The 18,965-nt window shown below is 40.5% G+C and overlaps 1 protein-coding gene across 4 annotated transcripts; it reads right to left on the reverse strand.

Annotated features, from left to right (window-relative positions):
• Positions 1-84: 84 nt before the first annotated feature.
• Positions 85-17,717, reverse strand: LOC149309299 (amine oxidase [copper-containing] 3-like). 4 transcript variants are annotated; one of them, XM_089532157.1, is made up of 4 exons: positions 16,151-17,717; positions 10,048-10,264; positions 8,717-8,846; positions 85-3,226 (listed from the first exon to the last, which is right to left on the reverse strand). In XM_089532157.1, the coding sequence occupies exons 1-4, from the start codon at positions 17,715-17,717 to the stop codon at positions 2,942-2,944; spliced, it is 2,199 nt and encodes a 732-aa protein (XP_089388283.1). In that variant the 3' UTR covers positions 85-2,941. The 4 variants fall into 4 exon arrangements, with proteins under 4 accessions (XP_089388283.1, XP_089388282.1, XP_089388284.1 ...); XM_089532156.1 differs by having other exon boundaries at positions 9,979-10,264; XM_089532158.1 differs by having other exon boundaries at positions 3,150-3,226; positions 8,717-8,839; positions 9,979-10,264.
• Positions 17,718-18,965: the final 1,248 nt, after the last annotated feature.

Consider the following 18,965-nt stretch of genomic DNA (forward strand, 5'->3'; position numbering starts at 1 on the left):
ACACACTTTAAATCTCCATTAATGGAACCGTATTCTGCCTCAGTACAATTTTCCACACAAAGAAGGCTCAGTGTGTTTGAGTTTTTTGCTTATTTATTTCTTAACCTGTTCATTAGAAAGAAATAAAAGAATGAGAAAGGAGGAAGAGCATGGACAGTGGGGAGATTTACAAACATCAGTTTCATTTTTGGTTCACAGTGCCTGTTATCCTGGCCTTTTCACGGTTATCATGGTTTCCTGCCTTTTTTCTTTCTTTTTTAAGAAGGCCATGGGCTCGTGCTGCAGGAGTTGGTGGGCTCTGGGGGATGTGCTTTGGACTTCCAAGGGCCACACATTGCTCACATGCCACATGTTGCCAGCCTCTTCCCAATTAGCACCAAAGAAAGCCACTGAAGTTGCTGCAGCATTTCAGCAGGAGGACTACTGCCCTGGGTGGATCACTGGAGATCCAATCTCCCTTAGACTCTGGGACATTTCCTACTGTATCTCCCTGAAAAGGAAAGGGCATGGGATGGGAGGCTTTGTTGAAGCAGACTACCTAGTTATCTTTTGTCTCTGAAGAAGGTATGGATTGGTTGGCATATTATACCTTGGATGACACTAAAGCAATCATTCCCAAATTTGGGTTCTCCAGCGCTGGACTAGAACTCCCAGAATCCTTGACAATTGGTTGCATTGGCTGGGACTTCTGGGAATTGAAGTTCAACAATATTTGCGGACCTGAGTATGGGAACCACAGGGTTAATTATTTTATGCATCTGAGCATCAAATGTTGAACTGCTGTCTCCTTTTTGGGCACATTTGTCTCCCCATGCTGCACCCCTTTATTTCCTGCTGAAGTAAGCCATAGCTATCCTTCTTGGCCTGGGATGGGGATCATAAAGCCCTTCAGATGTCATTGGACTGGAAGTCCCAGGCATAGCATAGCCAATGGTGAGGAATGCTGGGAACTACAGTAAAACAACATCTGAAAGGCTGCATGGTTCCTACCCCTGTTCTAGGCAAAGCAACAGGACCCATTTAGATGTGCCATTGACACATTCAAGGACAAATATAGTTGTCCTTTTCTCCCTCAAGTTTTTTTGTTGTTGTTGTTAACTGCCCTTGAGTTGATCTCAACTCATGACGACCCTATGGCTGAGACATCTCCAAGACCCTCTGTCCTCCACTGCTCTGCTTAATTCCTGCAACCCCATAAAACCCACAATCTCCTTAACAGAATCCATCCATCTAGCATGTGGCCTTCCTCTCTTCCTACTTTCCTCCACCTTTCCCAGCGTTATTGTCTTTTCCAATGACTCCTTACTTCTCATGATGCGTCTGAAGTATGATAGCCTCAGTTTGGTCATCTTCGCTTCCAGGGAGGTTTTTGTCTTGATCTGCTCTAGGACCCATTTGTTTGTCCTTTTGGCTGTCCATGGGATTCTCAGCACCCTTCTCCAGCACCACATCTCAAATGAATTGATTTTCTTCCCATCTTCTTTCTTAACTGTCCAGCTCTCACATCCATACATGGTAATAGGGAATACAATGGCCTGTATGATTCTAAGTTGTATATCTTTGCATTTTAGAATCTTTTCTAGTTCTTCAAAGCCAACCTCCCCATTCTTAATCTTCTGATTTCCTGATTGCAGTCTCCATTTCTATCAATGTTTGATCCCTGGTATGGGAATTCTTTTACTATTTCTATTTCTTCATTGTCTAGGTTAAGCTTGTAAAAGTCCTCGGTGGTCATTATTTTTGTTTTCTTTATGTTCAGAATTAAGCTTGCCTTTGCATTCTCAGGTATTGCTAAAAAAACACAAAACAACTCTTACAATTGTAGCTAAAGCTGGCTGTTGATAGAACCAATTACTTAGTACAGAGGTATCAAAAGCACAACTCTTTCTACACCACTCCATATTCACTTTTCTTTGACAAAAGATGAAAAAAATGTGCATGTAGGGTTCCTCCTTTCCCCTCCCAAAAGGTGGGCAGCCCACTCAGATAAACATATGAAGGGGGAAAGCATCCACTTTCAGAGACTGCTTAATATTATAGGGATGAGGAACCATGACCCAGATGCTTTTGACTTGCAGTTCATGCCATCTCATATCATTGGCTAAGCTGGCTAGACTTGATACATCCCACAGTCCAATGAAACCTAGAGGGCCTCATGTTCCCATCCCTGTCTATAAAGTTTGGAGGAATCCAGGATCACAGTATATATATGAAGAAAACACAGCAACCTCTCTTGAAATTCTATGCCGTTCATCATTTGGGCTAGACCAAGTCATTAATAAAACCAAATTAATATACTCTCACTACAAACATATCCCGTGCTTATATCAAATTAGCACACATGCCTTCCCCAGTTTAATAATCAAGAATGCTGTGAATTTTAATTGTGATGATGTTGATAATTCATTGCTAAATATCTCTAACCCACTTTAGAAAATTACAATTCACAGGGTTCTCTTTAAAGGAAAAAAAATGAATATTTAGTCAATCAATCTATAGTGAAGCTCCAGGATGAGCAACTTTGGCACTCCAGATATTTTTGCCCTGTAATTCCAATAATCCTCCACCACTGGCTAAATTGGTTATGTCTGATAACAGTTGTAGGCCAAAAACAACTGACCAACTATATATGGAGGGCCAAAGTTATCACCCCATATACCCATTAAGTTCTCCAAACAGGAAAACAAATATGAGTATTTAGAAGTAGACTAGTGTGGATCATGGTGTTCACTTTAAGTGTGGAGAAGGAAAAATTGCAAATATTTTACCAGTTCAAAATTGTGCACAATGTAAGCAAGCCAAGCTTAAAATTGGGGTTAAAAAAGACTGAAGAGAAAGATCTCAGGATTAACTGTCCTTGTTATACATAGATGTCAGGCTGAGCTGTTTCTCCCACTCCTCTCACTCCAGACATCGCCATTCATCCAAAGTCCAGAAGTCCTCAGAGTCTTGTCAGGTTTTGGAAGCCCTCATATGTAAAAGGCTGAAGTTTGGGCACACATGCTGCTGTTTTTGGCAGACATGCAAGGTGGTTGACATCACAGGATGTGAAGTCCTGCTCACTGGTGAAGAACACCCCATCAGGGGAATGGATAGAAGGGTCCTCATCAAAATAGTTGTACGGTCTCAGAAGGAAGCCAACAGCATTCCCAAGTGTCACAGTGTTGGGGATATCTTCAGCATGTGGAATATGCAGGAAACCGGTAGTGATCCAGGCAACCAGGTCCTGGTGATGGGAGAACAAAGTGTAATTTGTTAAGAGAAACATAGTGTCATTTGTTAAGAGGAAAGAAATCAGTGATGATTCAGGGACAGAGTAAATTTATACTAATACTCAGAAGACTCTTCTCTACACATATCCCGCACCACAACAGTGGCTGAAAAACTCAAGTGAACATAAACTGGTAAATGATGGTGAAAACAGGCATTGATTAATAAAATGCCGATCACAATACTGCTTTGGTCTGATCTCTTCCACTCACATGCCCATTTGTATTGCTACTGTAGAGTCCTCTTCCCAGCTCTCCATTGGAGGGAAATTCCTCTCCTAGATCTCTAGGCCAGATCACCTCCTCTAATCTTGAGATTTCTCAGTCAAAACCAGAGATCTGGTGATGTCACTGGGCTTGGGGCCTGATTATGTCATTAAGCATATTCATTAAACATCAACCACAGCCAAGTCCTGGTGATGGGAGATCCACCATTTGTTAGATCCACCATTTTGGAAGATCTCCCCCCTCTCAGCGCTGCCTTTGTGCTTGTGATGTAACCTATGGATGCATGATATCTTTTCTTTTTCCTTTTAAATAAAACTGAAAAAAGATTTGATTCATTGGTTTTGCAACTACTTTCAATTACCCAGGTGATCTGACAGCAGCTCATAGTGAGGCAAGTACATGCAAAACCAATGAATTGAATAATCCATCCATCCATCCATCCATCCATCCATCCATCCATCCATCCATCCAGTTGCCAAGCCAGGTTGCCTGAGCTGCTGCTTACATCACTGATGATGCACAGATGATTGATGTGCATTTTGAAGTGGTTCAAACTAGTGGGGATGACAATCGTACCAAAAAAGAAGCAATTACAAGGGGATAATGAAAAGATCTGCTTTCATAGTGGGAACAACAGAACTTTTGGAATCAATTTACCAACTCGGAGCGAAGGTGAATCGCAAACCGGTTTAAATGTAAGTGCGAATGAGCCCTAGGATAACAACATGGGGGGGGGGATACTCATCCAGATATTTGTAAGCCATTAAGAGCTTTCAGTCTGCTATTCAGTTCCCGTGACAATCTTGCCTGCTGAGCTATTATTTGTCATCCTCTAAACCCTGTATAACCCATAGCTCTCCGTTTTAGAATCATAAAATCATGGCTGGCAGAGAACATTGGAAACAGTCCAATCCATCTCCTAATGCTGTTGTTTGAAGTTGAAAATATATAAACATCAAATAATTAGAACACAGATTACAGAAAGTGAGTGCAATCAAAGTTGGGAGAAATTGAAGTGCTGAACATTTGGAAAAAATAATAATTAGAATTTTAGTCTGAAAAGAAGGGGCAATTCACATCTCAGGCAGAGGACCAGCTGAACAATTTTTATAAAAAATTTATAGGCAAGACATTAGAAAGAAATGCAAGCTAAAGTGATAAAACATATGTCACAAATTGTGAGAAAAACAGAGTATAATCTTTTTAGCTGACCATGCTGCGTATCTTCCAACTGTATTGCAGGGACAATACCAATTAATCCTTTGCTACCCTGTTGCTTTCAAAATATACAGACCAGCTGCTTTTAAAATGTCCCAGTTTCCCTCTACTACTCCCACTTTCCACCTTTGTCCTCAGCTTATTTCCAAAAAATAGTTTGCATTCAATTAATTCAGCAGGAGAGGAGGAGTGACATCTTGCCCTTCCCTGTACATGCAGGCAAATGCAAACTACTGTACTCTCATAACTTTTCTATTCTTCCTCATTAAGAATTTTGGCAATCTTGTCCACACTGATGTCACTTGGCTAGATGCATCCATGTTTTCATCTCTGAAATGCTGGAGGGTATCATGTGGGGTGGGCTGCAGTTACTAAAAGAGCTGTTTATGTAAGGTATCTAGTGTTTACTAAGACAAAAAACAGATACATAACATATATCCAGAGGAATGTTTCCCCCCCCACCTATACCTATTGAAATGGCTTTGTTCTTCATTGTCAAAGGATGATATGAGTCTGAAGATGTTCAGGAGAGATAATGTGAGCTCTCCTTATACTTTAGTTTGTTTAAAATCATTAATTTAAACTTCCTATACTACAAAATACATATATAATAAAAATCAGGTGTGCTGGTCAGAATTTGAAATGAGGCTCTCTAATATGCTGCAGTGCTCTTTAAGGAATTATCAGCTCCAGCAGACAGAAGAACTGTTTAAAGCCTGTACTGCTGCTTAAAAGCAAAGACAATTATGTTTAAACAAAATTCAAAGTTATGCAATACTTCAGACTCAATAATTAAATTGCTATTGGAACTTCCAACATAAGCTGCCTGGGCCAGGATCTACTGCCAGAGGGGGGAAAACACATGTCTTCACTACTATAAGTGAAGGTGAGATCTCTTTTTAGCCAGTATCAATTTGCCTTCAACTGAATTTTTTTCACCTAGTGCAACACATGTATTTATTCATTTAATTTCATTTCTATGCCACCTTTCTCCCAGACCCAAGGCAGCTCATAAACAAAAGTATTTAAAATTTTGACCATAAAAAATTAAAGAACAATTAATATCAACTAAAACCAGTATAAAATTCCATAAACATAGAAGAATTAAAAACATAACTAAAGCACACACCACATATAAAAGCCTCCTTGATACAGTTATATATTAAAAGGCTGCTTGAATAAAAACATAAATTTATCTCCTTCTCTGCTGGTATAAAAATTGCCAATGTACTCCCATGCTTCTGCTCTAAGCCAGTTCAGTGTGCTTCTATTAAGGTAATGGTCAGATACTGAGTTGCAGGATCGTGGGTCTTTTATCTTTCAGAGAGGCAATCTAAACCTTTTGTTTCTACACCCATCCCTAAATTTTTGTCCTAGCCAACCTAAAAAAAGCTTTCTAGAGAACGTGAAAGCTCACCATGTCTGTGACATTTTAGGGATCCAAAAGTATTACATAACACTGATATTAGCTCTTTATCATAGATCACATAGATCACTACTTCTTTTCTTTAATCTTTAAACAGAAAAGCTAAGACGTTAAGCCTAACAAGTATCACACTGCATGCTATGACTGAGCCTTGAACCTTTAAGTCTATTTAAAATGCCAGTCTGTTTACCATGAAAGTTAAATGCCTCCATGTCTTTACTAAAGATAGCTGAAATGAAAAACAGTGGCATTTTGAACTGGATCCCTTGCAAAAGAAAAATGTCCCTACTGCAAACTACCTTTCTGTAGAAAATACACATGGACAGAAAACACCAGTTAAAGAGCCATCATACTCTATGGACCATGCTAAGCCAGTGTGTGTGAGGGATTGTTCCAGGGGTAGCCCAGGACATTTTACTGCCTGAGGAAAAATGGCAAATCCCCTCCATCACAGTCAAGTAACACAATAGCCAAGGCATGTCAAATTATTTTGGCACTAAAACACAAAATTCTGGTTAGTGCTTGGATGGATCGGAAGACCACCAATGAATAGCTGGTGCTGCAGGCTATATTTCAGAGGAAGGAACTGGCAAAACCACCTCGGAGCATTCTTTGTCTAAGAAAACCCTATGAAATTCATGGGGTTGTCATAAGTCAACCAGCAACTTGAAGACAACCAGCAACTCTTTCGACCCATCTGTTTGGGCCCTAAGCCAATGGAAAAAAGGATTTCATCTGAACATCTCAACAAATGAATATCTTGTTTTCATAAGATAGTGCTTAAGGCAATCAACTCCAAACAAAACACACACACTGAGCATGAACAAAAGCATGATAGAGTTGGAAGGGGTCCTATGCACCATCAGGCTCAACCACTTGCTCAATGAAGTATCTCCAGCTGAAGCATCCCCTGCAGGTAGCTGCCCAGCCTCTTTCTGAAGATGTCCAGAGAAGAAGACCTCAACACACTTCTAGGCAATTGGTTGCACTACTGAATTGCCCTCCCTGTCAAGAAGTTCCTTGTAATGTTGAATCGAAATCTACCCTCTTGTAATTTAAAACCTTTAGGCTTAATTCTCTCCTCTGAGACAGTAGAAAACAAGCCTGCATCATCCTCTTTGTGCCAACTCTTGAGGCATTTAAACAATGTAATCATGTTACCCCTTCAATCTTCTCTTTACAAAGTTGAATATGCCCAGCTCCTTCAATCTTTCCCCACATGTTTTTTTCTCCAAAGTTCTTATCAGCCTTGTTGCCCTTCTCTGAAACTGCTCCAACCTATCTAGATTCTTAAAATAAGGTGCCCAGGACTGAATGCAGTACTCAAGATAAGGATGAGGATTGACCAGTGCAGAATATACTGGGATTCTTACCTCCCTCAAGTTAGAAACTATACTTCTATTAATGCAGGCTAAAACAGTGTTCACCTTTTTTGCTGCAACATCACACTACTGGTTCATGTTCAGTCATAACGCATGATTACATAGCTTGCAGTAAGAATATTCTAACATTTTATAAATTAGGTCTATGGTGGAGTAATCCCAAGGTTCTTTTCACAAGTGGTACTGCTGAGCCAAGTATACCCCACAGTACTATACCTTTGGTACATTTGGATTTTGTGGCAAAAATATAGAATTTTGCATTTGTCTCTGTTGAATTTTAATGTTGTAAGGACCAGCCCCTGATAATGTCATTTAGCGAGAAATGTCAAGCATCGATCATGGTTGCACAGAGTATGCCATTCAAATGTAAAACAATGTGGGTGGGAGAGCTGTGTGAGTGGAAACATTTAAATGCTTTAAGGGACACTTACAGTTCTCTTTTATAATTTGCCAGGGGTTTGGGGGAAAGTTTAAGGACATCTACTCACCCATGTATTTTACCCTGATAATACGTCACCACCTCCATTTTTGCATTCATGAAAACAAGGACTCTCACAATACACAATTATAGCACTATGATTCTCTAACTAGGGCTGCATCTGTACTGCAGAAATAATCTGGTTTGACTCCATTTTAATTGTCATGGCTCAAGGCTTTGGGATTCTGGGAAGTGTAGTTTGTTGTAGCACCAGAGCAGAGTTCTGGTGCCACAACAAACTGCCCTTCTCAAAATTCCACAGCCTCAAGCCATGACAGTTAAAGTGGTAACAAACCGGATTATTTCTGCAGTTCAGATGCAGCCTAATTTAGCAACATCCTATGGAATCCCAAGGCTTCCAATTTGGTGAGGCACTAGAATTTTCTGACTGAGAATTCTAAATGTGCTTCCCTAAACCACAAATCCCAGGATTCCATAGGAGACAGCTATGATAGTTAAAGTGGAATCATCATGCTATAATTATGTAGTGTCAAAGGACGTTTTGTTTATTTCATTGTCTGTATTTCCACACTTGCTTGACTACATCTCATATACCAAGCTAATACCATCAAATGGAATGTAAAAAGAGAAGAGAAGCAGATGAGTCTCAATTGTTCCATGTAAGGTCCCATCTCACACCTTACTCCAATCCTTCTGTGAGTTGGAGGTGATGACAGATAAAGATGGCTAGCCCCCGGGAATGATCATCACTCACCTCATCAACAATGGTCTCATTGTTTATGAAATCAGAAAAGGCAACTGAAGGTGTCCATGGGTCATTCTGGTTATAGATGCTGGTACTGAAGGGTTCATTCTCCTTTCGCTTAGTGACGGCCAGCTTGTACCTCAAAAGACAACAAAAGAAAAGAAAACAAGCCCAGAAACAAAGTACACCTGAGATTGAATGGTATCAATTTTTACCTAACCACGAGGCCCAGTACCATGCATCTTTGGTTCATGGCCATCAACAGCTGCCAAGATTGTGAAAATATCTCCATAAAGTGGGACAAAGGGCTGAAACAGGCGGCCAAAGTTGCCATGGGACTGCAACAAACACATGCTGCACTCAGCCTTTATGTAGTCAGATAAATTTCCATTCCACAAAGTCAATGCAGGATCCTCCATATAATGATGAATATCTTTTTTAATTCTTCTCCCGCCTTGACTACAATTTCCTAGGATCCCAAAGGATTTTTAATGGCTGCAAGTCCCTTGTTCTTTACCTATCATCCCAATGGTTAACTAGTGAGTAGAACAGATCCAGGACTAAAGTCTTCTCTTGGATGGAAACACAGCTCTTAAATTTTTTACATCTGCGGGGACTGGAGATCACTTTGGTCCACTGAAAAACGATTCACCAGTAAAGAGGTAGACAAGACATCATATAAGCTTAGGGAGAATATTTCCAAGACTATTTGAATTCACCCCAGGTTTTACACTTCATGACTTATTTTGTAAAAACAAACAAACAAACAAAAAACAAGTGGATCTTCTCTCACAATGTCACATGTTTAGGAAATGTGCGATGCATTTTGGATAAATAAAAGCATGGATGGATTTTTTTTAAAAATGTGAATGACTAAAAGATATGTATAGGGGAAAGCACACACCAACACATTTGGTCAATGAGAAATGTGTGTATCCAAACTGCTACGATACATTAGAAAAATGTGTTGACATTTTGATGCAGGACTGAAAATAGAGTTTCATGGCCTCATCCAAACAAAAGAGGAAATGAACATGTAAGTGGGGGTCAGAAAAATACCATGGAATTGAAACTGAGGTTTTTCACATTCCTATTTTACCCATCATAGTCAATTGATATATTTGAGCTGAAACCTGGAGAGATGGGCATGTACAGCCAAAAAAAAAAAAAAGTATTAAGAAACATTTAAGGACTCAACAGCCACAAGTTTAAGAGAAGCCATTACTTCACACATCCAACTTGGCTTAAGTTAAAGGAAATAAGTCACTTACCTGCCCCAACTAATCGATTTCTCCATTGCATCTGTCTCTGGTAGGTGATCCCCAGCAAAGCTGATTAACTGGATTCGATAGCCACGCTTATGTCCCCATTTGTTAGTGTCCTTTGATGCAAAATATATGTATCTTGGCATGTTATCATGGAGGCGGAAAGCTGCTTTGTCCTCAGTATCCAGTACCTTTTTCACCATTTTCATCCGGTAGATCTCATTTTCTGGACTCCAAGGGGCCTTCATGGTTTCAAAGGCCATGTCATTGGCTAACAAGGAATTTTTCACACCTAGAAATGGGATGAGGGAAGGGACAGAAAAAGAGAGGGTCAGAGGGAGAATTTTGGGCTGCTTAGTACTCATATGTTTCTACTGATAGTGCTATCTTGGGCATTCTGATGCACTGAGAAGAAAAGGTTAATCCATTGCCTTTCTCAGCATCACGTTTCCCTTACAGGTATCAGACTTGGAAAGAATAAACAAAATGAGAATCTCAAGTTCAAAAATCAAACTTTTGTAGTAAGAAATGACCCAAAATGGCTTGCTTATTTCAGTGGAAAAAAAATAGCATAAATGTACAGGCAAAGTTACACTGACAGTCAGATTTCAAGCCTAGTTTAAAGGGCTCCTTTTAAGAGCATACCCCAACTAAAATGATATAAAGAATATTTATAATGCAAATTGTATGTAATTCAGGTGGTCACTGACTATAACAAAACAAACCATATTTTATTTTTAAATAGATATAAAACTGGACTTGGTTGGACAGCAGTGAATGTGTATGTATGTTCTATGTTATTTGTACACATATTATATCTGCTTTTGCAGCCATCATGGCATGTGGTTCAAGCTTTGACTCTAGAGACTAGCGTTCAGATCCCCGCTCTGCCATGGAAACCCACTGGATGACCCTGGGCAAGTCACATACTGTCAGCCTTCAGAAAACCCTGTGATAGCTTCACCTTAGGTTTGCCAGAGGTTTGAAACCTTGAAGGCACACAACAAGAAGCAACATATTTATATACATATACATAAGCTCTGTATACCCGTGCTTCTTATACAAGCAAACCGGTATTTATTATATAAATTAAATTAAGTGTTTGAATTGGCTGCCATTTTGCATGATGACCTCTGAGCATTCTTAAGTAAAGTGACATTTTCTCTGATGTTGAAAAATTCTAACATGATGGCTTCCATTACATCATATAAATTGCATATGAAGCATGACTTCTGGCACATCCTATATATTTATGCCTGCACATCCTTCCTGGACTAAAAATGCTCTATTTTCTGTACTAATCAACATAATCACCACCATGTTTCAGGGATTGTATCGCTAATCACTAGTTAACTGTCACATTAATATTATCTCAAAGCTTGCAGTCAGGGAAGTGCCTCTGAACACCTGTAGACTGCATCTCCCTTACTTTCCCCCTTGATGAAAAATGGCATCGTTACAGGCTGCTGAGAATTAGCAAAACAAGATTATCTTTTGCCATAAACTGAAAAGGATAACTAAAGTAGTAAATAATGTTATGTCCCAGATCCAGTTTATTAGTAACAGAATCAAAATCCCTGGTAGTTCCTTTGTGCTGGATTACACCGTTGCAGAAATAGATATGCATAGCTGTTGCTCAAGAGGCTGTACAAGTGGTTACACAATCAGTTGTGTGAGATATTTACAAGCACCTGGGTAAGAGGGTGTGCAACTAAGCCAGTCTGCAGCCTGTTTCGTACGAGAGCACCCCCCCAAAAAAATCCTTGCAGAATAATGAAGAACTATGCCTTGTATATTTGAAACATTTATGTGCAGCTTTTTATTGGGTCAGTTCTTCAAAGCAAATAACATATCAATAAACAACAACAACAACAACAACACAGTTAGACTAATGCTCTTTAATTTTAACTAGGTTTAGCCCAGGTGCTTCCTGGGACTGTACTTCCAGTAACCCAGTCTTGGAAAATAAGGGCCCGCTGTTATTAAATTCTGACATCAAGAAAGTATTTAATTGGAAACAGACCTCTGTTTCAGCACAACATAACTGTATTTATAACTTGCTATAGCCATTTTGTTGTTGTTGTGTGCCTTCAAGTCATTTCTGATTTATGGTGACCCTAAGGTAAATCTATCACAGGGTTTTCTGGAGCTGAGAGTGTGTGACTTGCCCAAAGTCATCCGGTGGGTTTTCATGGCCAAGTGGGGAACTGAACCCCGATCTCCAAAGTTCAAATCGCTTACGCTCAAACCACTACACCACATTGGTTCTCTACTATAGCCATAACAATATCTAAAACTGGGAGCCATCATGATGTAATGGTTTAAGTGTTGGACTCTGGCGATCAGGGTTCAAATCCTAACTCAGCCATGTAAATCCACTGAGTGACCTTGGGCATGTCATACTCTCTCAGCCTCACAGGATGGCAATGGCAAACCCACTCTGAACAAATCTTGTCAAGAAAACCCTATGGCACCTTAGGAAAGAAAGAGAACGCAGTAGGAAAGTAAGTGAACCCAGACAAATATGATGTTCCTTTCAAGGTGTTTAAAGAGCAAGAATTCATAACATTAAATGCCTTTCATCTCCAACCACTGATCAGATATCAGATGCCTCCCAGTTTTGGGCTACATACCTGAGAGCCACTGCACTGAGTTGTACTTTGTTTGCCTGAGAGCTGTTGCACTGGGACTTCTATCTGAGCAGGCATTGTGCTTTGTAATCTTGCTGAGATAATGTTTAAATTGATTTTAAAATCTAGCATGAATTTATATGTGCCCACATACATGCTTTTGCATAGATGCTTGTTCGCAGTATAACCTGGATGTGGCTTCAATGTTGAGGCTGAATAAGTCTATACGTATATCTCCCACCCCCCCACCCCCTTAATTCAGTTTTAGATTTCTCAAGCACAGATGGAGTAAAAATGAAGCCAGAGATTTTTTTAAAAAATGTTCTTCTGACTTTTGGATCATGTTCAGCTACGACATGCAAACTCTAGCCAAGAGACTTCACCTAACAACCACAATTATTACAGATATATGATCCTTGCAAGCGCCATAGCCATTGGGTGACGTTTCCAGGCTAGGTACAGACAGAAGGTATTATAACAGGAAATAAGAATCATATTGTGTGACTGAATGTCCATTGTAGCCAGTCTGTGGGATATGTACACCAAAATGTTATTTTCCCAAGAGCACAGATTTTCCACATTATGAAAGGCAGTGGGTGTATAGATAATATTTATGGGGAAATAAACAAGCCATGAACTCATTGAGGTTTTCAGTTCAAAGTTCTTAGCTTGTGAGAGATTTTTTCTTGTCCCAAAACTGATACACATTTCTCTGCATATGCTTCTAAAATATATGGCTGTTTTTTTCCTGGGCATGTCTGAAACGTATTCAGTTTTGTCTAATTGACTGAGTAACAGTCCAGGAAACAGGGATTCAAGTCATACTAGATGGTTTTACACTATGCTGCCCTGAAATCTCAGGTTTGCAGCTAACTCCTGGATTCAGTCTGGAGCCTGGATGCACAAGTTTCAGCTGTGGATTTGCATAGTTAAATCTAGTGTGTCATTGGTGCTTGTTCCTAGAGATATTTGCTCAGACTATGGTGACACGTGCCTTCATTACAACCTGTTTAGATGTCTGTAACACGCTTTACATGGGATTGCCATTCAAAGCTGTTGAGAAACTTCTGTGCTATGATCAAACTGTTAACTAGGACTGGTTACAGGGAGTTTGATATAAGTCCCTTGTGCAACAGTTTCATTGGATCCTGATCAATTTCTGGACACAATTCAAAGTGGCACATTTGGTAAAGAACGGCAGAGAGTCTTCTTGGTGACTGTTCCTAGGAATTTTCTTCTGTGGCAAGCTAAGCTCTCCCCATGCCACTTTCCATCCCCCCAGGCAAAGACTTTTCTATTTAGACAGACCTTCAGTTATTAACTGGTCACTGTAGAAGGACCTTTTAATGAGACTGTGGAGTTTATCACACGGGAAGCATCCCGTGCAGAAATGGAATTTAAAACAAGATTTAAAATCTGAAAAAAAAAAAAAAACCCTAAGAAAACATGCAAAAGCGGAACTGATTTTCAGACACATCAGGATTAACACAATATTAAACCAACTAGGAAGTCAACAAAATGCAATTCTGTTTACTTTTGGGATTTTTCTGGAAGTAAAAAGAATTGGGTTTTGTCTACTTTCTAGTCAGATTAATGTCACGTTAATGCACCTTAACAGCGACATCATCTGAAAATCAATTGTGCTTTTGTGTGTCTTTTCTACTTTCTGTCCAGGTTAATGTTGGGTTAACCCAGACATTGTCTGATAATAAATCTGCTTTTGCAGGGTTTTTTTAAACTTTAAATCCCGTTTTTGCACAGGATCCCTCCCTTGTGATAAACGCCTGTGCTGTACTTTTATTCTCACTGTTATGCTGAAAATGCTTTTACACTTTCTTAGATTAGTGCTGACTTTAATAGTACAGTTCATTTTTAAACTCTTTGTATTGTAACAATTGTTTCTTAACTGTATTTTGTTTTAATTTGTGTTGTGAGCCACCTGAGGCCCCATACTGGCAGAAAGGCAGGATATCAATTAATTTTAAAAAATTAAAAACCTTTTTTTAAACATAGTTTTAAACTGTTCAAATTTTGTTCTGCATGTTTCCCCAAAAGAACATTTCCCAAAGTCCTTGTTGCTGTTGCCCCAATTCCACTCCAAGTCTGGAATACTATGGAGAAGCTGTATTCCAGCTCTGGAAGGTAAGGCAGAAGGGGTCTGAACAGGACACCTTCTGGTGAAGAACAAATATTGACAGTCCTTGCCCATCTTTAAAGTGACCAGTATTCAAGTTGCTCTAACAGCGCCGTCTTCTGGTAGATACATAATTTGCTCTCAAGCTATAATACAGGGTTTCCGAAAATTATCTGAATAATTTTAGTTGTATATAGTACTGAAATTGTATGGATAATCTGTGGATTTCCTGCATACTACTGGATGACAAATACTGAAGCTGTAGAGTATCTGGGTCAAGAAATAGTACCAGTGTTCTTTCTCTGCCTTTCTCACAGCTCTTTGTAAATAGTTGGGTTTCATCTCTTCCTAAGGATCTAAATCCAGATCAACAGGATGCCTTTTATAGCCTTCAATGGCTTGAATGAAGTTTCAGGGCACAATATGCAGGAAACAATACACATGCTTCTCAGAGACAAGGCAATGTGCTAGCACATACTGCCCAATCACTGTCACTACAAGTGGTCAGCATTAACAAGGCATGGCATTATTATAATATTAGAAGACCAGCACCCTAGTTAATTTCTCCCCTAGCAAGGAAGTGTGGTACAGTGGTCTGGATATTGGACTAGCGCTCTGGGAGACCAAGGTTTGTGCCCCAGTCATAGAAACATCCTGGGTGACCTTGAGCAACTCAGAAGGTGGCAATGGCAAACCTCCACTGAATAAATCTTTCCAAGAAAACATTAGGATAGGGTCACCATAAGACAGAGGTGACTTGAAGGCATGTAACAGCAAGCTAAAAATATAATCAATAGCAAAATGGGTGTAATTTCTTGGACATGTGGGGAGAAACACGAAGCAGAGTGCTGAAAACAAGTGCCATAGTAAGGAAACCATAGACAGGTTGGTCCATTTATAGCAGGAGCAATAGTGTCCTCTGCAAGAGCAAAATGCAGTTCTGGTTTACTGTGGCATGGAAACATGGGCAATGAAAGAGCCTATGGATAAGCCATGATTACCTATGGAAGCCAGAGCCTGGCAGCATGCCTTATTCATATTCAACTTTACAAAAGTCTCAGATTTCGTTTTCTCTTTCACATTACGTTTCAAGCATTCATAACATATACAGGTACAAAACTAGCCAAAATATTGCAAAGGCTTATGAACCATGCCAAAGCAAAATTTCCAGCAGGTGGTCTACACATTTTTTTTTAAAAAATCTTCCTCTGTTAGTTATTACACTGTTCCCTAATTCTGCTAACTATAGTTACAGTTCTTTCTCTTTGTTGTTTACAGGGACTGAGAAATGCAGAGTGGGAATGGAACAGGAGAGAGTCAAGAGGGAAACGACAGCATTAAACAGAGCAAAAAAACACTACCAGAAAATAGTGCTAAACTATAACAATGTTTCTTAACATTCCCAAGAACTTACCTCCCACGTCTAAGTCCACCTTGTAGTTGATAAAATGAGTGTGGATTGTTCCAAGGGTGTGATCTGCAACTCTGTTCCCATACTTCAACCCATCACCATAGAGGAATGCTGAGGTGATATAGCCAGTGGCTCGGACTTTGCTTTCAATGGCACCATTTGGATGGAAAATAAAGTCCCAGACATAGTCATAGTTGCCCATGGTAGCCACAGAACGCAAAACAAGAGCAGTGGCAGGCAAACCTCCATAGTAGAGGGACTGAAGGTTGGAGAAATGACGTCGAAAGGGAACATCTACATTCTGTTCAAAAACACAGACGGAGTTCTTCTGCACCTCCGGTTCCCAGTTCTCAATGAAATAAACAGCATCAAGATAGGTGGCAGAGTAAGGACAATCAACTCCCTGGACCAGCGAGTAAGTGAACCTCCCAATTCCAAAACTTTCATCCATATATCGGGTTAGCATCCCACCTGGATTATTGGAGCCATAGACAGACATGGCATCTTGTACACTCAGTTCGTATGCAATCCTTTGGCTCCTAAATTTGATATCATAGATTTGTGGTCCTCTGTTCACATCCATCCTATAGGCAAAACGCCACAACGGGGAAACAACTTGGTTGTTTTTCACACTATAGCGCTTCCCACAAGGCTCGTAGTGTAAAGGACCAGTTCCCAGAGAGGCAGCCCTTGGATACATTGAGGAAAATGCTCCGTCGGGCGTGACTGGCTTTAAATTGGCCACCAGGACATGCTTGTCTTTGAATTTTCTTTCCAGCTCTGCCAAGCCATTATAATACTGGCCATTGTAGAACACCTTTGTCACATCCCAGTGCGAGACATTCAGACTGCTGTGGTCTAGTAGCACCTCCATTCCCACTGGATGCAGGAAGTAACCTCTTACATTCTGAAACAAGGCAATCCAGGTTATCCGATCTCCGGACTGGAAGCCCCGAGGGGCTGATGTGAGGCCTGCAAAATCGCTTCCATTGTGCCCAAATACTTGCTTCAGGAAAGTGGGTGCCTCAAGAAATTTTTCCAAGACGACATCATGCATTTGCTCATATTCATTGCCAATTACAGGTCTCTTGTGATAGAAGAGTGTCTGTCCATATTTTTGCATCGTCACATCCCGATGATATGCTGGCCTCGGGAGCGGGCCCACCACATACTCAGTGACATTTGGAACTGTCTGGTTTCCAAAGTATACCACGGCCAGGGCCTCCCGAGGGGGACATGGTCCATTGTGGTCAAGGAATTTAAGCACCTCTTCTTTGGGAGGAATCTCAACATCCAAGTAGTAAATGTTGTTATGAGAAGGATCAGCATGATAAGCATCCACCAGTGGCACCTTCAGGTGGGACTGTAGATATTTCCTCACTAGGACCATCTCTTCTGCTGACAGGTCAGCAAAGACCAAACTCTGGTCATTGTGTTGCCTTTTCAGGGAAGCTTCTGAGTTGGCACCACAGGGAGCAAACTCGTCCTTCTTGGCCAGCAGCATACACACTAAGGCAAGAATAGTAACCAAAGCAAGCACAAGGAGGACGAGGAGGGCTTTCGCATTCATTGCTGGAGAGGAGAGTCTGGGAGGCCCTGCAGCAGCTTCCACAAAGTCAGTCCCAGTGGCAATTAGTCTGGCTGAGGCTGAAGTTTCACAGCAAGATATCTTACTCACGCCAGGAAGTGTGACATGTTTGGGTAGAGGCCAAAAGCAGGAGGGTTAGAGTTCATGGCTAGGGCTAAAAAGCAGGATGCCCTTCCTAGTAAGACCTGCTGGTTCAGCACAGAGAAAGCGGTCTAGGGATTCTTGACAATGGAGCAGATAGCCCAAAAAAGCCTTTACAACAAATCTCTGCATCACCAGAAAGGAATCTAGTGGAAAGCTAAGGACCTCAAGTCTATTCATTTTGGAGAGATCCTTGAACTGATTTCCACATGTCTCATTCTAGTTCCAAGTCTGAAACACTCTTCCCTCACTCCTGGCCCCTGATAAATTAATGAGTTCAAATGTTCATAGAGTTGGACACCGGTCTCTGTGCAGGAGGGGAGAGTGTATGTTTCTTTCACTCAGCTGTGAGTAGAGACTGGAACAGCCAAGAATCAAGGAGGATCTACAATTTAAGCCATATGCTGGCTTTGCTTACAAGGTGGAGATGGGTGTTCATCTTGAGCCACAGGTCAATTTTGTTGCTTTTTATGTAAAGCTGCTGATGTAGCTGAGCCAAGATGAAACAAATAGAAGTATAATACTAACAGAAACCAGAAATTTTTACCAGATGATTGTAGGCAGTCGTGGAATAGCCAAAGGAAGATTCCTAGAACTACAGCTGCTGTTTCTTGTGGGGGGATTTAAAACAATATCCAAAGGAAAGGATGTATAAGCATGTGTGTGAAAGCAAAAGCTCCACATACTGATAGATGGTTCTTCTAGGTTTGACCATACAATGCTAGTATTAAAATCTCTACGCTGGCTGCCAATTAGCTTCTGGGCACAATACAAGGTGTTTGTCATTACCTTTAAAGCCCTATATGGCTCAGGCCTGAGTTACCCGCGGGAACGCCTCTCCCTACATAATCCACCCCACACACTCAGAACATCGGGGAAGAATTTGTTGGAACATTGTAATACTCGATTAACTACAACTTCCCATAGAGCATTCACTGCTGTAGCCCCTAAATTATGGAATAGTCTACTGGAGGAAATCCGTCTTATTACTACCTTAGATGCCTTTGAGAAAGCACTAAAGATGGATCTCTCCCGGCCGTTTTCCCATCGGATTTAGTATGGAGATGATGATTAAGACCCCCCCCCCTC

The sequence above is a fragment of the Sceloporus occidentalis genome, unplaced genomic scaffold (assembly GCF_023333645.1).
Source record: "Sceloporus occidentalis isolate IW3139 unplaced genomic scaffold, rSceOcc1.0.p SCAF_7, whole genome shotgun sequence".
NCBI lineage: Eukaryota > Metazoa > Chordata > Lepidosauria > Squamata > Phrynosomatidae > Sceloporus > Sceloporus occidentalis.

What these genes read in the sequence shown, in the direction of transcription:
- LOC149309299 (XM_089532156.1), bottom strand. Translation starts at nt 17,717, where the DNA reads ATGAATGCGAAAGCCCTCCTCGTCCTCCTTGTGCTTGCTTTGGTTACT. An exon ending in GGTGGACTTAGACGTGGGAG is followed by an intron (nt 10,265 to 16,150) that starts GTAAGTTCTTGG and finishes TCCCATTTCTAG; the next exon opens with GTGTGAAAAATTCCTTGTTA. An exon ending in AAATCGATTAGTTGGGGCAG is followed by an intron (nt 8,847 to 9,978) that starts GTAAGTGACTTA and finishes TTGTCTTTTGAG; the next exon opens with GTACAAGCTGGCCGTCACTA.